Consider the following 24,943-nt stretch of genomic DNA (forward strand, 5'->3'; position numbering starts at 1 on the left):
AAAGGCCTGAATAAATTTCAAAGCATTTACACAAACACAGAAATATTTGCATAGTCCCTTTACAAACCCTGCTCCATGCTCAGATCAGTTTGTAGTCTTCCAAACATTGGCAAGGCTATGAACTAACAGATGTTATAGTGGAAGTTTTTTCTTTCTCCAAGGAATGCTAGCAAGAGCAACAAGACGAAAAGAATGCCAGATTCTGTGTTCTCTTTCCCTCCATGGGTTACTTCATATAGACCAGACACTAGGGCAGTGGCTGTCAACCTTCTTAATGCTGTGACCCTTAAGCACAGTTTCTCACATAATGGTGACCCCCAACCATAAAATTATTTTGTCGCTGCTTCGTAACTGTAATTCTCCTACTGTTATGAATCATAATATAAATGTCTGATATGCAAGGCATCTGATATGTCCCCCCAAAGAGGTTACTATCCACAGGCTGAGAACTGATGCACTAGAGGCTGTTACTGAAAGAAAGCTTAGGTCTTACTCTAAGAACTCAGTGATGTATTTCCGACTGCACTTGGACCACATCCAGGGGTTGGTGTAGAAGTTCAGTGTTGGTGCCATGACATGCTGGGGGCTCTTAACACCTTCTTCTTTGCATTTATTGCTGTCATCGTGAGGCATATTAAACCTAAAGTCAACGAAGCGATGGTGAGAATGTCAAAATACACCAGGGGTTCATGCTGGCATCATTGCTTAACAACTCTAAGAAGAAAGTGTAGCTGATGGTCTATTGTGCTGTGGATAAGAATCTGAATGAGCAGAATAAATTATAAGACAATTCTAGATGGGGCATAGAACACCAGAGGATTTTGATCCAATTTGGAAAAAAAATGCCTTTAGTGAATGCAGAGAGGTATGCACAGGCCATTTGTTGGGTGTAAGTATGCATTTTGGAATTGCAGAGGCTCTGAATGTGCAGTAGTTGGTGCTAGACTACAGTAGTTGGAAATGCTAGTAGACAGCTAAAGGGCAATCCATAGAACAAGATTTTGGCAGGATACTATCATGTCATCGACATAGAGAATAAATCGGTGTCATAAATGGAAGCCAAGCGCTTTGTAATAAGAGGATCCCTGTGAGCCTTGCATCTCTCATTTTTTTGGTCAGGGTGACAAGCGATATACCTGTATTTATCAAGTAAAGTATCATTGTGAAACTATATAAAGTGTACACATGAACTCATTGGGAGTGGCACAGAGACCACAGGCCAGCCAGCTGAAGGCAGAGATGGCAAAGGGATTCATGTGCCAATGCCAGCTCACAGGAACTGGCTTCCTGAAAAGCCAGGCATAAAAAGATTCTTAAACTCTTTCCCATTCTGCCTGAGGGGAGGCTGTGGAGCACCGCCAGTGTCCTCGGGCTGTGGCAGCGTCCTTCACACATACTTTCCATTCTTGGCTTCACCAGAGGAAGTGGGGGAAAACGATAGCATTTCCTCAATGTGCACCCCCTCCATGACCCACATGGCCTTCCAGCCCAGGCAATTATCCACCAGTTGACAAGGTCAGGGGGTCATCGTTTCTCTCTGGGAAAGGCTGCTGTCAATCAGAACATTGAGCATGTGGTTAATTTAGCAAGGAGAGAGGAATTCCATTCCCCAGTTCATGCTGAACTCAGGAAGTATGAGTGAGATAGAGGGGTGTAGACCTGTTTCATATAAAAGAAAAATCTGGACTAGAGCCTGTGCATCTGTTCCACTAATTCTTTTGTGTTCTGTTTCTTTTTTCTTTAAAAAAAAAAAAGTGGGTCCTTCAGTTTGCCAGTAGAGATGGAAAAATGTGATCTGTATTAGATGAATTTACTAAAAGGTTTTAATATTGCAGAGCCCTTTTCTTCATAGCTTGCAGGTGTCACCACAACACTGATTCTAGTACATCTCAAGGAAGAAAGGCACACAATCCTACCTTGCTCCTCTGTGGTGGACAGGAGCTGGCCTCTTCTCCCAGTTTACCATAGCTAGGTAAAATGGGGTCTATTTATTTCCTCAAACAAATAAACACTTATTTTCATTTAAGCGAGTACATTTGCTCACTGCTGGGGATGTAATAAGTATTTTAAAAATATTTACTGACTGATAGTAACCGAGACTGTTCACTGCCATTTTACACTAGAACGTGCACTCAGTGTTTTGGATGTTCCATTTCATCACTCATTGGATGCAGTGAATGGTACTATTGACACACTGCATCCATGCACCACACACCCACAGGTTCCATTCATTGTGGATGAAAGGTGTTTGGGGGGGGGAACCAAACTTGTTTCTATACTCAATGGGCACAGACTTCCCCCCACCCCAGACTCAATGTAATATAACAGCTATATGCTGTATTAGGTATTATGAGTCATCTAAATGATGCTAAAATTCAATGCCTCTTCATCAAAAGGGCTTGAGTATATGTGGAGTTTTGTATTTATGACAGGTCTGGAAAGTAGCCTCCCATAGACACCTAAGGATGAGTGTACTATTCCCTACTGTTTGTAGATGAGCTAGTAAAGGAAAGAGAGCTTTCACTGCCTGGTCAGTTCAGGTCATATTATTGTTATTCATACAGGGAACCTGGAAATATAAGTCATCTTGAAGATTCTTTGCATTTCATGACTGTCTTGGGAATCAGAAGCACCAAGGAGATGCTGACTAAATCTGTGTGGCCTGCCCACACTGAAAGCTTTGACTACATTCTAAACATTAAATCTCTAATTGTGTTTCCTTAGGAGAGAACAGCAAAGATGTGTTCTTACACAGGGCTGAAAGGCACTGGAGGAATTAAACTTGTGAGTACCTGCATGCATGTGTGTAAGTGTGAGCAGACCCTTTGCTCCATCCCTGGCACAGCATGTACAAGAGGTCTTTGAAAAGAATTGGAACTGAAAAGCTTTCCTCACTGAGAATGTTAGCTCTATACGAAGCTGGAATCTGACACAGAAGGGCACACAGCTAGACTACACTAAGGAGTCTCTTGAGAGAGCCATTTGAGAGATACCAATGATATGTACTTCAATTATTTTAGAAATGCACTAATGTAGTCCCAAATCGGAACATTTCAGGTACATTTACACTGATTTTCTTGTCTTCCCTCTGTGTCCTTTCTCTCTCTCTCTGAAAAACAAACAGGGAAAGTTATCTCACAATGGCCATGTTCTGATCATAATCTGGAAATGAAACTTTCTCTGCTTCTTTGTTCGTTTTCTTCTCTGAGGGAGTGGCATTGCTATTCCAGTTGATAGCTAGCTGAGTTATAGCCATGTGTAACCAGCATCAGGAATGATGTGGAGTTGCCAAAAATCTGTGGGCTAGAGCAGTGTTGAGGCAACCTTCTAGACACATGTGTGGAGTCAAGGAAGCTCTCCAAACTAATTCATCCTTTCCTGTATTAGAAGGAATCAAAATGCATCTTTCTTCGAGTCCCCAATAGTAGGAGAGAAATTATTAAGTCTTTGCACATCAGACATAAACAGTTCAACCAAAGGCACACAGAACTGGGTCTGAAGAGGGTGGATTGCTTTGACTCAATTTCTCACAAAGGTTCAGCTCTTTCAATCCTGTCAAATCTATTCTGAAGTCTTGGCTCTGCTAAAGTTAAGAAAATACTTACCAGTAAAAAACAAAGTTTTAGGAGACAGTAAATAGAATGACTTACACATGGCCCAGTTCGTGGGCTATCGTGAAAGCTGTGCTCAACCCACTGTCTTCACTAATGGAACAGCTTCGGTAGGGGTCACAAATGGTTCCCAATTCAGCAAGACCTGTTAGAAGGGATGGGGAGAAACCAAGGTGGATTTACTTTCAAAGCAATTACGGTTCGAAAGAGAAATATCGAGGGAACCAGTTTAGCCATGGAGACATGTACAAGGACTCACCTAAGGTGTCACATTTGTCCTGAGCTCTGCAGATATCCTCCCTACGAGCAAAAAAGACTTAGGCTTTGACAACATCAGAGTAAAGATCAACAGTAGAGAATCCCACAGAGACTTCTAGTTCCTTTTAGGGAGGGGATTAGCAAAAGGCTAGCTAACAAGGTCAGTGTTTTGCAACCCCCAAAACTTTGTGAAGCATGGATTTAAGGATTAAAGGTTACACGGAGAAGTCTATTGCTGTCTCCAGGGTAGCCACAGCACAGTTAGATGTCTTCCACCTGGCCTCAGAAATGCTCTCCTCAATACCCTAGAGTATGAGTCTGTGAAGTACTCACTGATTTGCACTTAAGTTCATTTAAGAGGAACGATGGGCTGGGAGTTGTGGCTCAGTTGTAAAGTCCAGTTACAAGGGTTGGGCAAAGCCCTGGGTTTAATCCCCAGTAATGGGTTGTGGGACAAGAGAATGGGTTATAGTTCTCATTATTACTATAGAGATTCTCGGCTAGAGTGATAACCCCCTTCACCCCCTAGGGCACACGTGGCAGTGTGTGGTGACCCTGTTGTTTGTCATAGTTGAGTGTTTATAACTGTCAGAGGTGGTAAGAGAAACCACAATAAGAGAAACCAATAAGCCAGCACCTCTCTGTTGCCTTGTACATTTCAAAAACACCCCTTGAGAGTAGCTTACCATATAAAAATTGAGAGGTTTTGTATTTTTTAAAAATTCCTTCCTTCTGGCTTCTTGCAAAAAGAAAAATCGGATCAGTTGGCAATACTAGCCTCAGGTCCTACATGGCCGCTATAGGCTGAGTGTTATTAGCTGCCTCCCTTGCTGTAGAAGGGCATTTGCTTTTAGGCCTGCCTTAAAGACTGAGTCCTCATGTGGCAGGTATACTATAGAGATTCTCAGCCAGAGTGGTAACCCCCTTTATCCCCCAGGGCACATGTGGCAGTGTGTGGTGACCCTGGTGCTTGTCATAGTTGAGGGGAGAGAGTGCTACTTGTGTGTGAAGACCAGAGTCGAGGGATGCTGCCAAAAGTACCACAGTGCTCAGGACAGCCAGAGCAACAAAGAATTAGCTGCTATAAATAGTCCATAGCAACTATAGTAAAAACCTCCCCTGGTAGGACTGGCTATCAGCAATGCAGGACCCCTCCCATTGCTGACACCAAGGATCCAAGGAACCAGTGATCCATTTACCTTGTGACCAGAACGGCTGTGTCATGCTGAATCCCACCCAAGTGGCTCTTGGAATGCTGCCACTGGCAAAAGTTCTTTAATGTTGACTGGGCATTGAAATTTATGTAAGGTCCTTCCTAAACACAGAGAAGAAGTGTTCTTGGTCTATGCAACAACACCAATTAGATATGCCATTTCGGATACAGATAGAAAAAAAGAGAAAAATAAACTTTATTACCTGTTCATTATGAATCACAACTAAGTTCACAATAACAATATTAATTAAATTTCCAATACTTGAGTCTTTATAGATAGAAGCTACCTGCAACCAAGATAAATTTTTCAAAGTTAATGGTGGACTCTCTGTGTAAGCAATAAGCAATTCACTTCTTAGGTTGGGCTCCATCACTTCCTGCGTTTCGTGCAACACATGTGGTCTACGGTTCTGAATGTTCACTGTACAAATATTGACTTGTAGCCTCGTTGTAAAATTCATAGATGGATTTTTTTTTTAGATAAAAGCAAAATCTAGCAAATTGAAATTCTGAGGTATTCTCCCTTGTAGCTGCAACACTGTATGACTTACCAGCTATTTGTCCTAAAGTATTACATATTACTTTTCCATTAAACACTTCCCTGCCATTTGAAGTCCTGGGTTCCTACATAAATGCTGGTACACCTTCCTCATGCTCATTGTTCATTTATATCCTCAACAGCAGTGTAAACTGGTTTTGCACAATTATTATTATCATTATTATTATTTATGTCAGCTATGTTAGCTGGTGCTTACTCTAGATTCTGGCAGAAAACTGGATTTGTACTTAGTTCCCATAGCAAAACTCTGGGCTAGGCACTATAACCATCCCTTAGAAACAAGAGAGGCCATGGAGGCTCAGACAGATAAAGAAGTAACTAGCCCAAGGCTATACAGCAGCAAGTAGCAGAGCCAGAAGTTACACTCTAGGTCATCTGGCTCAAAAGCCAGGTCTGTAGTCAAAATCCTCTTACAACACGAAACAGTGGGATGGAGGTGGAGCTGGGGCTTCTGAGATCTGCTTAGGTTTCCCTTCAGTCCCCTGGGTATGAGAGGGCTGAGGCCTAGAAGACACGCAGGGTTAGAACTGAGCAAAGGCAGGAGGAGGGGAAGATGGTCCACAGCAAAGAGCAAGAAGTAGGACAGGCAGTGGGGAGGGAAGAGGACAGCCTGAAGCAATAGTTACTCCCAAGCATGCACCTGGGAAGTTCCTTCTAAGTAAGCTGTTGCTCAGGTAAAGAAGGGTTAATCCCATCAAAGAAAAATGAGTGACATCGGATCTCTGTGCACCACTGTGTGTGATTAATTAAAAAAAAAGACCAATGTATAGGGAGTACATGACAATGTTCCTTTTCTGCTTGAGTGAAAGTTGTGAAGTAATTTCTCTGTATGTCAGAGAGCTTGGCTCCAGGATTGCCGAGGATGGGGAACACACAATCTCTCAGGCTGCCTCTGTAAAACAGTGTATTACCAGCACAGAGCCTATGGCCGACCATGGCCTGTCAGTCATCTCTAGGTTACTTATGAGAACCAATACAATGTAAACAGTCCTCTTGATTATGGAGTGAAAAGAAATTCTATGTATGTTTAACATAGGTGCAATTTTTTTCTGAGGTATGTATGTGTGCATGTGCATGTGCATATATGTATGTGTGTGTGCACTTCAGTGCACAACTGTGTATGTGCATGTGAGTATTTTTCCTCAGGAGCTGTCTACCTTGTTTTTTGAGACAGAGTTTCTCACTGGCTGGGAGCCTGTTAGGTATGCTAAGTTGGCTGGATAGCAAACTCTAACTGTCTGTACCTCCCCAGTGCTAGGATTACATACATGTACATACAACATGTGTGCTTTTTATATGTGTGCTAGGGATTGATTTCAGGTCCTTACGTTTGAGAGGGAAGCACTTTGACAGCTGAGCTATCACTCCAGCTTCTCTAAATATTTTGGTTACATCGTTAGTTGAACCAGCAGAAACTGGATTTTGAAAGCTTAGTGTGGAAAACATTTATGTAAACTCTTTCACCATAATTATTGATATGATAGTATATGGACATAAAATAGATTAAAATTAATTTTATCTGTTTTGTGACTGTCTTTAAAATGTACTACTAGAATACCCAAAATTCAAAATGTGAATTTGATTATATTTTTATTGGCCCATGATGGTTAGAAGCAGCAGGGACTTTAACAATGTTTGCTTCTGGGAAGGTCCAGGGGGAACGTGTATGTACAAAAAAGGATGTTTAGTGTTAGGTTCTACTTGATTTTCTAATCATGCAGATTTATTGTGTTTCTGACGCAATACAGGAGCAGAAAAATACAGAGATTCCTAGGCTTCTCCCCTGGCATACCTGATTATAAACCGTAGTAAGATGCTCAACTAAGCAGATAAGTTTTTAAACAGCATCATGGATGACTGAGACTCCAAACCAGCATTGCATAATACAACAAGGTTGTGCAAAGCTTCTTAATTAGGCAGAAAACACAAGGTTCCAGAAAATTAAAACAAACAAACAAAAACCAAGCTGAAGTCACACATAGCCTCTAAGGCACTTGCTAGCTGAACCTGACCATGGGCAAATGACATAACTCCATCCAGAGTCAGTGTTATCTATTAAATGGGGATGATAACTCAACCTAAGCCAAACAATGCTTTTCAAGTAACAAGTGCAACATTCAGAGGAGAACCAACACTCAGTACTGATTTCTACTACCTTCATTATAAAAAGGCAGCCAGTGAATAACCACATACTCTCTTGGGTCATTTATGTGAATGGCTGAAATGCCAGCCCCAACTGATACTACAAGCAGAATAGGAAAGAAAACCCATCCTCCAGCAGCACACTGAGTCAGTCCATGAATCATTTTCTCTTTGGTATACTTACAATTGACATTAAGGTTAAAATATAATGTTGAAGGTTTGATCCATGGTATAAAACCATCCTGTGGTCAGCCACTACCATCACTTCTACAAACCGTGGATAGGACAGAAAGCGTTTGGTTCTTTTGTGATTCCTTCTGTCCCTTGTGCTGTTTGTCCTGTTGCTATATCCAGAGAACACCTTGGTGTTCAAGCCACTCTTTAAGAGTGCCACATCGTCAGCCAGGCTATTCCTCTTTCTCCGTTTCCGCATTCTGGTTTTCCGCTTGTCTTTACTGTGACTATTTTTGAGTTCTGTAAGAAATCAGAGGGCATTCATTACACATCAGCCTCTACATAAGCTAAAAACTGTACACGCTTTAAAATGATGCCTTTAGGTGCTGTCCAAACACAAGGACCTGACTTTGGCTCTCTAGCATCCATATAGAAAACCAGGTTGGTTCTGAGAACTGAAATACCATGACTGGGAAGGGAGACACAGGCAGATCCCTGGAATTCACTGGTAAGCCAGTATTGCCAAATTGGTGAGCGTCAGATCCAATGAGAGACACTATCTCAAAAAATAAGATGTAGAACAACTATAAAAGACACCTGACATTGATCTCTATCTTCCACAAGTATACTCACACATACACACATGTGCATGTACACCTGGATGCACATATACATGCACCCACATGCACATAAACAAGTACACACACAACACGCATGCACACACTACACACACACACACACACACACACCACGAATAAGTAAATAAATGCCTCCATACTCAAATAACATACAAAATAAACTACAGGCTATGAGCTGTATAAATAGATCCCAAGCCACACTCTCACTGAAATGATTACATCTGGAACTAGCTTCCCTGGGAAGCTTCAATAGATGCATACTGACTAGCCTAGAATATCAGGCCTGGGTTAAGGGAAATGGCAGCATATGGCTCCTTCCATTGGGTAACAAAAGCCTTGTAATTTCTTTCAAATGTTTTTTTGTTTGTCTGTTCATTTGTTTGTTTGTTTGTTTGTTTGTTTGTTTGAAATCCAATGATAGCAGAGAGAGGTCTAAGAGTTAGAAGGCTAACAGAGAATATAAAAGACACTAGAGAACAGATAAAAATGTCCTATTTCTTTGTCAGGTCTCCATCATGGTGAAACAGAAGAGTCACTGCTATTTGATGTCTCTAAACTTGCAATTAATTTATCTCAGTGACCAGTAAAGGAAACAGATTCAGGGCAGAGTGTGGGCCAGGAGTTGAGACTACAGCTTATGCCAGGGTAGCTTGACACATCTCCAGGCATCCTGAGTTTCAGATTTTCTGCAAAGTGTGATCCATCCACGGTGCTGCAACCCTGTAAGGACCTGTAAGCTTTTTGGGAAAGGGACTCTTCTGTGCTACCCAGGCCTAGGTGTATGCATGTGTGTGCAAACACCTGTGGAAGCCAGGCTTAAACTACTTCTGAAGAACTTCATAACAAGCTCAAATATTGAAACACACCATTCCATTTTCATATCACCAACCACAGAACAAACAGAATACATATAAAAGGGCCTGCCAAAACACATTTTGTATAAAACTTGATCTAATCAGTTACCTTGCTCATGGCTCATAAATGTGCATTCATGTCATAATGAAGCAGAATTTCATGACTAAGAAGTATGCTTCAGTGCCTAGGACCTGAGAAATAATTCCTTTCATCAATACCAAAGATACAAATTGAAAGGATTAACTCCAAGTGGTTTCATATTTGACAGACCTGAGTACTTGAAAATTATAGCCACTTGCTTAAAGAATTAAGCCTGGGACATGCATTGGGCCAAATTGAATATTTTGATTATTAAAATGGTGAAAAAATTTCAAACTGTCAACAGGCCCTGTGTAATGCAACAGCAGAGAACACAGCTAACTCAAAACCTGGGACACGAGAGCATGCAGCATTAGACACATCCTCCTAGTTTCTCTTTCAAGTATAATCTCAGTATACCAATGCCATATGGGCTAGACTGTCATTCAGGTTTCATATCACCAGATGAATACGGAACAGATACTAATTAGCATCTTATATAAGCCAGGCATTGCACTCTTGTGACGCTTAGGCTTCTATATAATCTCAAATACCATACTACTTTACAAATTTAGAAAATGACCTCTCTTTTTATAGATAAATTAATATCAAGAAGCCAAGCGGCTGGCCAAAATTATAAAGCAGTGAACACCAGTAAAATGACTCAGGCACATGTCTGACCAGCACCCTAAACTGTGCTGGTCATTTGGCAACAGTTTCAACAGCTGAAGATTAACCATTACCAAAGCAAATCTGAACAGCCATGGATAATTTTTCAAGAGAGTTTGCTTTTTGCATTAGGTGAATGAAACATGTTGAAATGTAAAATTATTCCATACATTAAGACAACACTTCACCGATTTTGTAGGAAATACTCCTTGCATAGTGTCACCTGTGACTATTGTTTGGAGAGGGTGTAAGGATGGGGCATATGTGTACAAGACTGTAGAGGACAGCAGAGAATCTCATGTATAGTTCCTACGATCTTTCCACCCTAGTTTTGAAATATAGTCTTTCTCTGGGACCTGATGCTCACCCAAAAGGCATGACTGGCTGGCCAATGATCTGCCTGTCTCCATTTCTCCACTTCTGGGGCCATAAGTGTACACCCCTACACCTAGACTTTGTTTTGTGAGTTCTAGGCATTAAGCTCAGGTCCCTGTGTTTATTGAAACGGCCAGACTTCTAATTTGAACTTTCCTAAGAATTTGACCTTTGAGTTATTAGAAGACACTGTGTTGAACTTTACTGTGTCTGTGAAATGACCACATGTTACATGACTTCAGTCATATAAAATGCTCAGAATCTGAACACATGCAGAGCTAGAAGGCAAAGGAGCAGTTGCTTCAGGCTGGGGATGTAGTGAGGACAGGAAGAGGGAAGTGACCATGGAAGAAGGAAAGCATTTCCATCTCAGTGTGCTAAAGCAGACGGAAGGATTTTCACCTACGTGTGACTCAAAGACATTGATGATGATCACACTTACGAATACATTAAGAGAGTGATTCCTATGGTCAGAGACAACTGTGACTCCGTAACACTGTTTTCAAAAGACAGTCAGAACAACCTAGATTTTCTTCTATATTTCATTGTTTTGGGTTTCACAATGGAGTCTTTGATTAATTTAGAGTTGATTTTTGTGCAAGGTGATAGATAGGGGCCTCATTTCATTCTTATACATATGGACATTCAGTTTTCCTGAAACCATTAGTCGAAGATGCTGTCTTTTCCACGGTGTATGTTCTAGCATCATTGTTAAATATCAGATAACTGTAGCTACATGTACTTGTTCACAGGACTTCCATTTGGTTTCATTGATTTATTTTTTGGCCAGTACCACTCTGTTTTTATTACTATAGCTCTGTGATATATCTTAAAATCTGGAGCTATAATCCCTCCAGGAATGTTCCTTTTTTTTTTCGCTAGAGATTACTTTGGCTATCAGTGTTTTGCGCTTCCATTTGAATTTGGAATTTTTTTCTACTTCTATAAAGAATGTTGTGGGAATTTTCAGAAAGATTACATTACATTTACAGATGACTTAGTAGAATGGTCACTCTCACAGTATTCATTCTGCCAATCCAGGAGCATGGAATCCCTTCCCATCCCTCAGTATCTTCCTCAGTCTCTTTCTGCAGAGACTTGGAGTTTTCACCATAGAGTCTTTTGCCTCCTTGGTTAGGTTTATTTCACAGTATTTGAAGCTGTTGTGAATGAGACTGTTTTCATAATCTCCTCCTCAGGGTGTTTCTTGCTGATGTCTAGAAAGACTACTCATTTTCTAAGTTGATTTCATATCCTGCCACATGACTGAAATTTTCAGAAGGAAATTCAGAATAGGATTCATTTTCCCAGGAACTAAGGCCATTCATTGACAGATTGGACCTTATAAAACTAAAAATGTTCTGTACAGAAGTAATCAATAGAATGAAAAGAAAGGCCAAGTGTCTTTGTCCACTATGCATCTAAAGATGATTAATATCTAGCATATAGAAAGAACTAAAAATAAAAATAGGGTCAAGAAAACAAATGAGCCAATTTAAAAAGCGGGCTAGAGATCTGAACAGATTGTCCTCAAAAGAAGAAATGACAATGGCTAAAAAATATCTCAGAAAGTGTTAACATCTTTGCCAATTAAGGGATTAATATTAAAACTACTCTGAGACTTCATCTTCAGGGAGAATGGCTTAAGCTCAACAAAATGACAACAACAAATGCTGGCAAGGCTGTAGGGACAGGGGACATTCACAGTTGGAGTGATTGAAAACTGTCCAGTCACTATGGGCATCAGTGTAGACAATTCTCAAAAAAGCTAAAAATAGATCTACCATATGGACCATTCTACTCCACAGATACTTGCTCAGCCAAGGTCATATAGCTCATCTACTCCACGACAGGCAGGAAATGTAAGCAGCCTAATGTCCTTCACCTGATGAATAGATAATCAAAATGTATAGCATAGTCAGCTGCAAAGAAAAATGAAATTACAAAATTTGCAGGTAAACAGAATTAGAAAACATTATACTGAACAAAAGCTGGGCATGGTGGTACACATTTTAATCTGAGCACTCAGGACATAGAGGCAGGCAAATCTGAGTTCAAGGCCAGGCTGGTCTACAGAACAAGTTCTTAGAAGAGCCAGAAGTACACAGAGAAACTCTGTCTTGAAAACCAAAACCAACCAACCAACCAAACAACCAACCAAACAAACAAAATGTTATACTGAATGAGGCATCCCAGACCCAGAAAGCCAAATGCCATGTCTTCTTTTCACATGGATCTCAGTTTCAAATCTTTAGATGTAAATGTGTGCTTGGAGTAACTGCAGACACCAGGAAGTAAAAAGGAACCAGCAGGAAAGGAGAAGCAGGGGGAGAAGGAGACACAGAGAAGGGAATAGTTACATGTGGGGGCTCTGAAGAGGGGAACGGGAGAAGTGGGCAGGAAGTGAAAATTACCTGGGACTGTGTGTGTGTGTGTGTGTGTGTGTGTGTGTGTGTGTGTGTAGCAATTATAATTAAAGAATAAGGAGTCGAAAGTTTGAGGAGTGGGAGGGATTTGGAAGGAATTGGAGGAAGGAGAGGAAGCAGATTAATGTAAATACGGTACACATGGAATTCTCAAAAAATAAAAAGTAGCTGTATCTGAAAAAGAAAATATGGCACTAAACCTGTTTATTTAGGTCACAGTTTTGAAGGCTGGACAGCTAAGTTCAGGGAGCCAGTTTGTCTTCTGATAAGGTCCTCAGGATAGCATCATGGAGGAAGCAATTGCTAGAGATGAGAGATACGGGGAACTCACAAGGGACCCAAAAGAACTATGTCTTTTTAAGGGTAGTATCCCCAGCAGCCAGGCAACTTTCCCACTAGGTCTCACCTAGTAAAGCCTTCGCTTTTCACACTGCCTCACTGGGCTGAGAGCTGAACACATCCACCTTGGAGCGACAAGCCATAACCAAACTGTAGCATACTACTTTAAACATTAAGGAGAAAAATGTTTACTCTTGTCAGAAGGAACTTAGGAATGGGAAACTCTGACCTCCAGGGCCTACATGGAGGAAGGTAAGAACTGACTTTGGAAATACATGCTCTGACTTCACAGGCACACACTAGCCCACTCTTCCCACAGGGATACCAGCACACACTAGCCCACTCTTCCCACAGGGATACCAGCACATACTAGCCCACTCCTCCCCAATACAAATAAATGAAAAGTGAAATAAATATTAAACCAAATTGTAGAAACCAAATCGCTTCTTCAGAACAAAATGAACGCATTCTTACGAGCAATAGTCCTCAGCCTTTCACCCACTTCCCTTTTCCTCCTCATGAGTTAGAACCATATCTAGTGATTTAATTAGCCCAACTAACTTCTAGCACGCTGGTCATTTTAGCAAGCTATCGAAAATGTAGCATTAGAGCCAAGCATGTTGCTGCATGACTTTAATTCCAGAACTCAAGAGGCAGAGGCAGGAGAGTCTCTGTGAGTTCTCACCCAGCCTGATCTAAATGGTGAGCTTCAGGACAGTTAGGATTACATAGAGAGACCCGATCTCAAACAACAACAAAAACAACAACAACAACACATAGAGATACTGAGCCTAATATATCTATTTATTCTCAAGCCTCAAAATAGAAGGGTAGTTCTTAGCCAAGGAGAATACTCTGTTAGGATTACAACAAGGTTCACACACACTGTTCTTCAGTGGTCTGCTAGCATAATACAAACAAAGGTTGTGTTTCAGGAATTTACAGTGTCACTTGGTTTACACTTTATAAACGTGGACCAATTCACTTTATTCTTGTGGGTAGTGTGGTATAAATGGCCAAGTATTGGTACAATTCCCTCCTCATACATAGCTTTGTGTTTATCTTTTCAATAACATTTTCATTTAGATTTACACACCATTAAACTCAACCCTTTGGAATGTGTAATCCCCCTCTGCATGGGTATGTGTATGTGCTCTTGCAGGTGCCCACTACCTCGTGTATAAATGCTCTACTACTGAGTTTTACCCAACTTTAGCCCAATTCAGTGGGGTTTAATCTATTGATACAATTGAGTCATTACTGCCATTGTCTACTTTTAGAATAATTTCATTGTCTCCAAGAGACAACCGATACCTATCAGCAGTCACTCCCCCGCTGTTCCCTTTTCCTACACCCTATCAATTAAGAAGCTCTGTCTTGACATCTATGGGTCTGCCTCTTCAGGCAAAGCATATGCACTGATTCGTATTACACTGTGTAGCATTTTGTGTCTAGAGTCTTTTACCTCATTTAGCGTTTTCTTGTTGCAGCATACATCTGTATTCTACTGCTTTTTATTGCCAAATGGCCCACTGTAAGGAATTTGTCAACATGCTTGTCTATGTGACATCTGGGTGAACAGTCAGCAAAACAACTGTAGGAAGCTGATATTTGGGTGGGTGTATTTTCATTTCGAATGTATGAATTATACATATGCATATGTATATGTATATATGCAGAAGTAGAATTTCTAGGTCACATCTCTACATTTTACATCTTGAACAGCTATAAAATTGTTTTCAAAGTACCTAGTTTTCTTCTCTAATTCTAAATTTTTTAAAAATTGCATCATTATTCTGAATGTGGATATAAACATATACATACAAATACATGTATATACATACATATACATACATGTATATGCAGGAGTAGAACATGTAGGTCACATGATAAGTCTACATTTTATGTTTTTAACAGGTATAAAATTGTTTTCCAAGTGCCGTGTTGTCTCCTGAGGTTCGAATCAAGACCTCAGGAACAAAAATCTTTTTACATGTCTTTTTTTCTTTAAACAGTCTTGGAAAATCATGTTCATTTACTTTGTCCAATAGCTTATAAGAAACCTGACCTCATTTAAACCCTACCATAGTGTGTTGATTCTTCTGAGAAAATGCAATATTTAACCATTGCAAATCTCATATGTGCATGTAAACAGATCCCTTGCTGGGTGTGGCAGGGCATACCTGTAATCCTAGTACTTTGGAAGTAAGAGAGCAGGATTTGAGGTTTGAAGCCAGCATGGGTTACATGAGACCATGTTTTATAAAACAAAAAGAAATGAAATGTGTGTGTGTGTGTACACACGCATGTGCACATGTGACAGAGACAGACAGACAGATAGACAGACAGAGACAGAGACAGAGGGGACAGAGACAGAGAGAAAGATAGAGAATTTCTGCCAGGCAGTTGTCTTTCCTGTGACTACAGCCTGGGTACTACAGTTCCTGAGGGCAATTCCTAAAGCTAAATTAGTGCTGGCTTTTGCAATCATTTTGGCTTTGATGCCATCAAAAGGAAAGTACTTCTCTGCCACCAAACACCCTGGGCTCTAAGAACTCACACAGAGCGAGGAGAAGTCAGAGAAGCCCCATTTGACCTTGGGCACATCCCTGTCTATCTCTCTGTTCTCCCGGAAAACAGTATCTGTTTACAGCTCCTTTGAGGGATAATGGGAGTTTATGAATGCAACATGCTAACTCCTGCCTGGTGCACAGGAAGGAGTAAATAAATCCTGTCATTATTCTTGTTTGCTATTTTTAAACCAGTCATAAAAGTATAATATGAGTTTTAGAATTTAAAAGGAACCATTTAAGATAGAGTGACTAAGTGCACTTAAAAATAAGGCTCTGGCTTGGGATAATGATTTCAATGATGTTTGTCCTCACGGGCAGGGCAGGCGAGCAGAGCACACCACCCACACCACCGGTCCTGACATCACTGTACCTTATTGTGGAAGGAATAAGAGGGGTGTGACCAGAGGAACTGAGGGTGGCCTTCCATCTTCCAAATGCGCAGGAAAAAACAAAACATTCCTGCTTCCATTTCAAGGGTTTTTGAGAATTAAATAAGAAAGTACTTATAAGAAACTTTTCTTATAAATTGGAAGTTTAAGACATTATCTTGGGTTCCTACTTCATGCCTAAGTAAGTTGAAAAGGACAAAAGTAACCACAGAGCAATTTTAACATTGAGTTCAACTCTTAAAAATCTAATATTGTAAACATTTAGGATGTATCATTATGGAAAAAAAACATTTTACAACCAAATTTTGGTGATATTTGCTCATACATTGTTGAAAGCATTTTAAGTAAGTTTCGTTTTTTACAGTGTGAGGAAGTACTCATTGCACTACTAAAGAATCAGAGTTATTTTAGAGAAACCACACACACACACCCTTGTTACTTAGTGGCTACTCACTAAAGTGTTTCTGCCATCTGGGGCTGAGTGGAGCCAATCCAGACGTTAATGTTAACTGCTGGGAGGTTAATTACTGCTGTGCGCTTTCACAAGCTTATCAAAGTTTAACCGAGTGTTCTTAAGGCACAGAGTGACCTTGTGACTTCATGGTCTTGGTGGGCTGAGGACTCACATGGCAAGGACCAAAGGGAGGCCTCAAGAATAAAGCCCCACTCCTTTCTGTTCTGCTGAAACTTGGCCAAGGGAAGGAAGGCTGGCAGCCATCATCACTGTTCCCCACTTAGATACTGGAGTTAGGTCTCAGCTTCTGTTCCTGCTGTAACTCCCTGACTGCTCTTCCTTGAACAATTTCTTGCTGGAAACCTCAGTTTCCTCATTAGTGAAATAAAGATAACAATAGTAAACATACAAAAGGAGAGTTGTGGATATTAAAGGAGACAATACATCCAATTCTTTTAGAGCAGGGCCCTGGAAAACATTAAATACCTCCACTTAACACTGTAACACAGTAGGTACTATTATACTGACAGTATAGAAGAGATCTCTTCTTTTTTTCATTAATTAATGTATTTGTTCACTTTACATCCCAATCTCAGCCTTCCCCTTCTCCTTGAAACGAGAAAAGCAGCTAATGCACTGTCCTGAGTCACTGCAACAAACACTGCCATGTCTTAACTGACCTAGGAGCTGAGGACACAGCACAGAGCTGACTAGCCTCTGCCATCTTAGCTCTAGTTGGAACTAGAATCCCCACTATTGGGGTCTTGTTCAGAGACACATAATGAATGAAGCAAGCCTTCAGACAGAGACTAAAAAACACAAGAGAGAAAGTTCTATTGGGTCAGAGGATTAAGAAGTAACAAACAACAAAACAACAGCATGGCAAGGAGAAAAGGAAAGAAAACAAAAAATAACCCCAAACCCTCCATGGATATTTCAAAAAAGTGTTGCGCTTCTCAAATGCAGGTGCAGAAGGAGTTAAGTGAGAAGCAGGATGTTACAGGGGCCAGTTGGTGTGAGTGGGAACCAACATGGTTTAATCATTCTTCAAGGGCTCTCACTGTGCTGACTTCAAAAGTAATAATGGGTCCTGAGATATTCTCAGGATTATGTTCCCAAGACCAGTTTTGGTAACCAATTATAAGCTGTGTTAAAAAGCAAAAACAAAATAACAAAGAAAAAACAAAACCAGGAACAAGAACAAAAGCAACATGTTCCCCACTGTCAAGAGACACATGCACGGTACAGGCAACCAATGGGTTCAAAACATAAGGGCATGAGAGACTTGGGGCAGAGTTTGGAGCAGAAGACCTATTTTTTGGCTACCTGAACGTTTATGAATGATGTTTCTGTGAGAGTGGTTTATAGACATTCATGTGGTAAGATATTTCCAAAAACAAGTTAATTAGGTTAAACATGGCATACAATATTCACATCTGAAACTTTCTCCACACATATAAGCATTTGAAAGCTCAGAGACATCTTTCATGAAGGAAAACAGTTTACATCTGGTTAATCACTTTGTGTGTGTGTGTGTGTGTGTGTGTGTGTGTGTGTGTGTGTGAAAGAGAGAGAGAGAGAGAGAGAGAGAGAGAGAGAGAGAGAGAGAGAGAAGTGTGTGTCCTGGGAAAAAAAGCTCAGGGAATCAGTAATGGCGGCTCTGGGCTACGATGCTCCTGGATGCTCTATGTGGGTTTTGTCTGTGTGAGTTACTGTCCTAGGCACTTTACAGAGATAAACTCCATTATTCCTCACAGAGACCACTTTGATAGGGACTATTAATTTCAGTTCACAGATAGAAAACTGAAGCGTACTTGAAATAATTCAAAACCGAATCCCCAGAACATCTACTTAGGAAACATAGGGAAGATACTTGACAGTACAGGCAGAGGCAAGAACTTTCTGAGAAAGGTTCCAATAGTTCAGAAAATAACCCCAAGAACTGACAAATGGAATCACATGGAATTTAAACAGTTCTGCACAGCAAAGAAGAGCACACATCAGAGAGAAGAGACAGTTAAGAGAACGAGTGTGGGGACACACACACACACATGCACACATGTACACATGCATGTGCATGTGTGCAAACACATGCATGCCTTCCCAAGGAATGACAGAGGAAAAAAGAGAAGAAAGAGGAGAAAGGGTGAGCGAGTGAGAGAGAGGGCTAAGTGTGATTATAAGACATGAACCTGGACCATAAGAGGGCTGTGTGGTGGCTTAAATGAACAATGTCCTTCATTCTTTGCAAGCTCTGATATTTGAATGCTTGGTCCCCAGATGGTGGAGGTCGTGCGCCTCACCATGTATTCACACACATATCCATAAATAAATAATTTAAAAATAAATCAACCTTAGTAATATAGTCTACTTAACACACTACATCCAGAGTATTACCATTTTAACATGCAGCCTTAGTCATATCCATGATCAGTTGGGGATCACAGAAGACAGAGACTTCTAGGCAGTTTGCAAAGTCAATGCAGGAGGCAGTGGGATTCTGGAGTTCAGATGTGGGGTTAGCATTCAAAGGGATGATGTTCAAAAGCCAGCCTCTCACCTACTCTGTGTGATCTTGCACCCACACCACTTTCTCCTTACCTATAAAATGGAAACACCAGCCACACTGTTCTGGAATGCTGGCCAGTCTTAGGTGACTGAAGATGTACTGGATGTTGAAACAGCATCTGTACCTGACAAGTGCTCTAGAGGTAATAGCTGCTGTCACTTTCCATAGAAGAGGGTTGCCTTGAGGTTGCAGGAACCAGGCAGCTCCTGAGCTTGGTGCAGTCTAACACTTCAGTGCAGCTTGTGGGTGGCCTTGGATGCCTGTGGGGGAACCAGGTTTCCTTTCCCAGAACTGAGATTAAAGAGCTCATAGGACTGCAGCACTTTAAAAACTCGGACCACATCCCAGACAGCATTCCTGGTGAATGTGATTGATACAGTAGGAGCCTCCCAGGGATGCCTTCGTATAACAGGGCTCACAACAGAAGCCCCTTCCCATCCCAGGGTGCCTGTTCCACTGGGCATGGAAGAGAAGAGTTTGGAAGTGGCTTCCTCTATTTTGATGACTATCAGAACTGTATAGCCATAGGCCACTTTCCCCAGTGCCCTGGCCTGGTCTAAAGAATTCTGCTTTGTCTTCTTTCATTTTGTTCGTGTGTGTGTGTGTGTGTGTGTGTGTGTGTGTGTGTGTATGTATATGTGTGTGTATTATCGGTGCTTGTTTGCATTCACATGTGCATACCGCTGCACATATACATATGTTTGTATATGTGTTGAGAGCAGAGAACAGCATCTCTCTTCTTGAATACTATCTTGAAGAAGTCACCCTCAATCTTGTTTTCTCATTGAATCTGGAACCCACCAATTTGTCCCTATCTCCTAATACTGAGGGTTACAGACACAGGCTACTGAGTTTGATTTTTTAGAGTGAGTGCCAGGAGATGGAGCTCACATAGGCATACTTGTGTGGCAGCACTAAGTGACCAAGCCACCTCTCCAACACCCAGCCCCATTTTTGTTATTCTTGAGTTATATTTTATATATATCTTGGTTGGATAATTTAATGTTTTAAATGAACTAAAGGGTGGAAAAAATTCCTCTGTGGGTTTGAGGCAGCTTCTTGAACAATCTCACAAGTTTATTTTTAATTACTCTCACACTTACATCCAAACTCCAGTTTGCTCATGGCTTTAAACATCCCCTTTCTGGGCACCACCCAGAGGCAGCTTTCCCTGTGTCTCATCCTAGAAAGGACATGGGCCTGAAAACCGAGGCCTATCTTGGGCACTTAAAGCTGACATTCATCTTACCTATGGTATTCTGACCTTGATCCTCTCAGTACAGAAAAAAGTGGAACACACATCTTTGTATTAGATAAAAGTGGACAGAGATAAACAAATGAAGTCCTTAGCTTCAAAGTCAGTAAAATCCAAGGGTCTTTCTTGGCTGCTGTCAATCAGAGATTGTATTATGAGTTAAATGTAGTTTGACATCATGTGTTAGAGACTTGTCTAGTTTGACAATAAGGTGGTCAGATCTTCAAGGTTCTTGGGCCACTCAACAGGAATTCCATTTTTTTTTGGTAAGACCTAAGCCAATTCTCACAAGAGTGATTTTAAGCCCTGAATACCCTACAGGTTCTGGTCTGGTGATCTTATCTCTCTCTGTCTCCCACTTTCTCTTCTGTCGTGATGTCAGTTTCTGTTGGGCCCTCACCATAGGCCTACCTTGTGGCTTCCAAAATTATAATCTATTTCCTGTACATGCTATCCACACTCAGCCATTTCATTATAGTAATGAAAACTAGACTCACAGAGAAGATATGGGGGGAATAATTGCAAAGAAGAGACAAACATGAAAGAAATGGGTTTTAGCTAATATTAAATTATACTGAAGAAGATACGGTGAGGTTTTTTTGTTGTTGTTTTTGTTTTTGACCTTCTAACACATATAATAGTTTTTAAAAAACCACTTCCATTTGTATCTAATATGACATCAGATATGAGGATTAGCAGTTAGCTTGGATGAGAGAACGAGATGTACAGGTAAAGAACTTGCAGAGCCCAGAGTAGGAACTTCCAAGAGTAATAGAGTTATATGTTTGTTTTTCCTCCTGCTCAAACAGCCTGTGGTTGGGTGGGGCTTATTTCCACTGCCAAGTCCTCTGCACAGGTCTGTCTTGTTGCTTCCCTGGCTCCTTTGATCTTCCTATGTGCACACCTGTTCATACGTACAGAACAGCATCCTTGGGTCTGCAGCCAGCATCACCTACATTCCTAGCACACAGCACAGTGGATAAACACTGAAACCATACTTCTGGGTGCCAACCAGAAATAAAAACATCAGCACACCCATCCTGTAGTAGAAACTGCTTTTGACTAACAAACCCTAAATAAGCCTCTCCTGTTCCATTCCTCTCCACCTATTCTTGACAAGCCTTGACTTTCGCTGCCATGGAGGTCCATGAGAATGTGAACACTCAAGTGCATTAAGCACTGCCAGAGAAAGGGAGAAGCTGCCTGTGAAGCACGTGTCTGTAAACGATGGAACTTTTGGAAGAGACAAGCCTCAGACCAGGAGACAATACTCACAGAGACTGTGTCTGATAAAGGTCCTATATCCAGAATTTATAGTGAACTCTCAAACTCTAATAGTGAGAAAGAAGCATTCCTGTTTTTAAAAAATGGACAAAATCTACAAATACCAAAAGATACACAAATGGCGAACAACCCCAAGCACAGATGCTCAGTATCACTAGTCATGAGAAAATACAAATTAAAACTGCACAGAGACTCTGTTCCAGCCTACTAGATTAGCAAAATAAATAGATAGATAGATAGATAGATAGATAGACAGACAGATAGATAGATAGGCAGATAGATAGATAAATGAATAAATACATAAAATAGAATAGAATAAAATAAAAATACACAAGATAGCAAGTCCTTGTAAGGACTCAGAAAACAGACTTTCATACCCTCCTGTAAAATGACACAGAACTTAGTAAATTGGTAGTTTCTTACAAATTATATACACATTTATCATATAAGCCAGCCTCCCTAAGGCATTCATACAACTGAAATGAAAACTATATTCATACAGACATCTGTATTCAAGTGTTTAGAATGGGTTTATTTGCAACAGAAAAAAAACAGTGTTCACCAACTGCATAATGGATGAGCATTACATCCATAAGATGGCATAGTGCTCCGTAGTAAAAGGGATGACTGGCTGGGCAGATGACTGGTAAAGGCAGCAGTGTGGGTGAATCCCAAGTGCAGTGAACTTGCTGAGCCTGTTGATAGAGTATTACTGGGCAAAGAGGGCCTAATACTATGATATCATAATATTTGCCCAAACTCACACAACAGTCTGCTGGATACTGGGAACCCAAGAGGAAAAGTCAGAGCAGAAATCATCTAAGCCTATACTGAAATCAGTTAGAACCCTCTCCAGACACAAGCTGCATTTTTCAACATTCTCTTCTAATATCACAGAGAACAGGTAACAGATAAAAAAGGAAGATACACCCCAACTCAGCCTTCACTTGGGTCTGTCCTTTCCTGAGATCCACCAGCCCCACTACACACCTGACCCAGCATCTCCCTACCTCCCTCTCTGTGGTACTTTCTATTTATTAAGGATTTGCATTCACACAGAACACTTATACAGACATCTGGTCCAAACGTTACGAAAAGAGACATGAGAAAATTTACCTGCAAATGATTCAAAGAATGAGCACCGTATCAACTCAGCAATGGTCTGATTATCCTAAAGAACCAAAACTTGGAGGATACAAAGTTATGGAATTTAAATTTCCACGGTATGCTAAATAGCTTTTCATTAAGCCAATTGTCTAATCACCTCATATAAAGAAACCCAAGAGACAAGATCTTACTTTGGAAATAGCCCATTCTGGATAAGGGCTGAAGGAAGAATCCCCCCATCAGCAGAAGCCCTCTGACAATTCTCAGGGTTCTTTTACAGAAAGATGTGCATCCACACTCAGTTCCAGTGGCTTCTGGGAGCATGAACACATTAGCAAGCAGCTGCATTACCTGGCCCTTAGCAATAGAAAGTGATATCTGAAGTACAGCAGGAATTCCCAAGATCCTGATGGGCAGGAGACAAGAAATACCTGACCTTAGCAGCAGTAAGGGAATTACACCTTCCAGCGCTCTCTGGTTCAGAAACTCAAAATGCTCTAAGCAAGGCATAGGAGAGTCCTCACATCATGGAGAAAAGACACCTCCTCAGGTCCAAGCCTATCTTGCCACTTTACATTTCCATCTTAAAACTAGTTCTTCTAGGAAATCCCAGGTGAGGGGCCACCCTGAACTGCATAGAAGACAGTGGGAAGAAGTACTATGAATTTGGACTGTTTCTATTGAGAGGAAAACTCCAAGAGACAGCAAGACAAGCAAAGCATACACACACACACACACACACACTAAAACAAAGTAAAACAAAATAACAGCAACAACAACAACAAAAATCCAGCCCAATGCTAGAGAGATGGCTTGGTAGGTAAAGGTCTTACCATGCAAATGTGAAGGCATAGTTCAGATCCCTAACACCCATGTAGATGCCAGTCAGGCATGGAGGCCTTTCTGTAATCCCAGCACTTGGGAGGTAGAGATCCCCAGGGCAAGCTTGTTAGCTAAATTAGATGAACAGAGTTGGTGAGCTCTAGGTCTAATAAGCAATCCTGCCTTAGAGAGTGATTGAGGATGACATCTGACACAAACTTCTGGGTTGTCTACACAAGAACACACATGTGTACACAGGTGCCCACATAGGTGAACACATATACACATGCATAAAACTCCAATAAACAGGAAGATAAGCAAAACATACACACACACACACACACCACCACCACCACCATCACTACCACCACCACCACCACCACCGCCAACAACAACAAAAATACCTAACCACACTGCCTTTTGTGCTTCACTAAATCCCTTCAAAACTATCAGAGGCTCTGTGTGATGCCTGCTCTGTCACTGAGGGCTAGCTCCGTCTTTAGTTAATGTGCAGCAAGTTGGCCAGCATGAAGCATAGACTAGAACAAGTGGACAGAAAACAGACAAACAAACAAGCCGGACCAGGGTGAGCAAATCTAAAACTACATGGCAATTTTAAAATCAGCAATGAAAACAGCACAAATGCTTTTGAAGATGCAACCACCCCACACAATGCACAGACTTTGTGGAGATCCCAGTCTAACCAAACAGAAAGGAACTGGGAGACAAGCAGTTATAACTTAATGTTGGTGCTGTTCAGGTGCTGTGGAGGGATCAGTGCTAATTTTGCTTACCACGGAAAATGTATTTCAATTACGTAGAAAAATTCCCTTAGTTGTCCACAGTGAAATAATTAGAGATGGAAAGTCATGAATCTTGAGTTTGCTTTAAAAAATTCCAGGGAAAAGCAAACCAAGGAAACCAGGAAGTGGGAAATTCTTGATCTCTATTAATATAAATGGTGTGTTCATTTTGCTATCACCTCTATTTTATGTACACTTGAATATGTTCATAATAAAACGTGTTGGTTTTTTAAAAACAAAAGCAAACAACAAGATGGTGCCAGATGTGTTGGGACACACCTATAATCTTAGCACTTTGGAAGCTAAGAGTGAAGGGTCAGGCTGGAGGCTAGCCTAGGTGAGATAGTGAT

General features: G+C 40.9%; 1 protein-coding gene across 1 annotated transcript in view; it reads right to left on the reverse strand.

Annotated features, from left to right (window-relative positions):
• Positions 1-24,943, reverse strand: part of Adamts9 (ADAM metallopeptidase with thrombospondin type 1 motif 9) — a 171,965-nt gene that overhangs the window by 133,422 nt on the left and 13,600 nt on the right. Inside the window, exons 4-9 of the mRNA XM_028773009.1 lie at positions 7,968-8,257; positions 5,286-5,369; positions 5,069-5,184; positions 3,871-3,911; positions 3,651-3,756; positions 494-640 (exon numbers count right to left, since the gene is read on the reverse strand). Coding sequence (XP_028628842.1) covers positions 494-640; positions 3,651-3,756; positions 3,871-3,911; positions 5,069-5,184; positions 5,286-5,369; positions 7,968-8,257 — 784 coding nt within the window. The remainder of the gene's footprint in view (positions 1-493; positions 641-3,650; positions 3,757-3,870; positions 3,912-5,068; positions 5,185-5,285; positions 5,370-7,967; positions 8,258-24,943) is intronic.

The sequence above is a fragment of the Grammomys surdaster genome, unplaced genomic scaffold (assembly GCF_004785775.1).
Source record: "Grammomys surdaster isolate TR1022 unplaced genomic scaffold, NIH_TR_1.0 220, whole genome shotgun sequence".
NCBI classification, from domain to species: Eukaryota; Metazoa; Chordata; class Mammalia; order Rodentia; family Muridae; genus Grammomys; species Grammomys surdaster.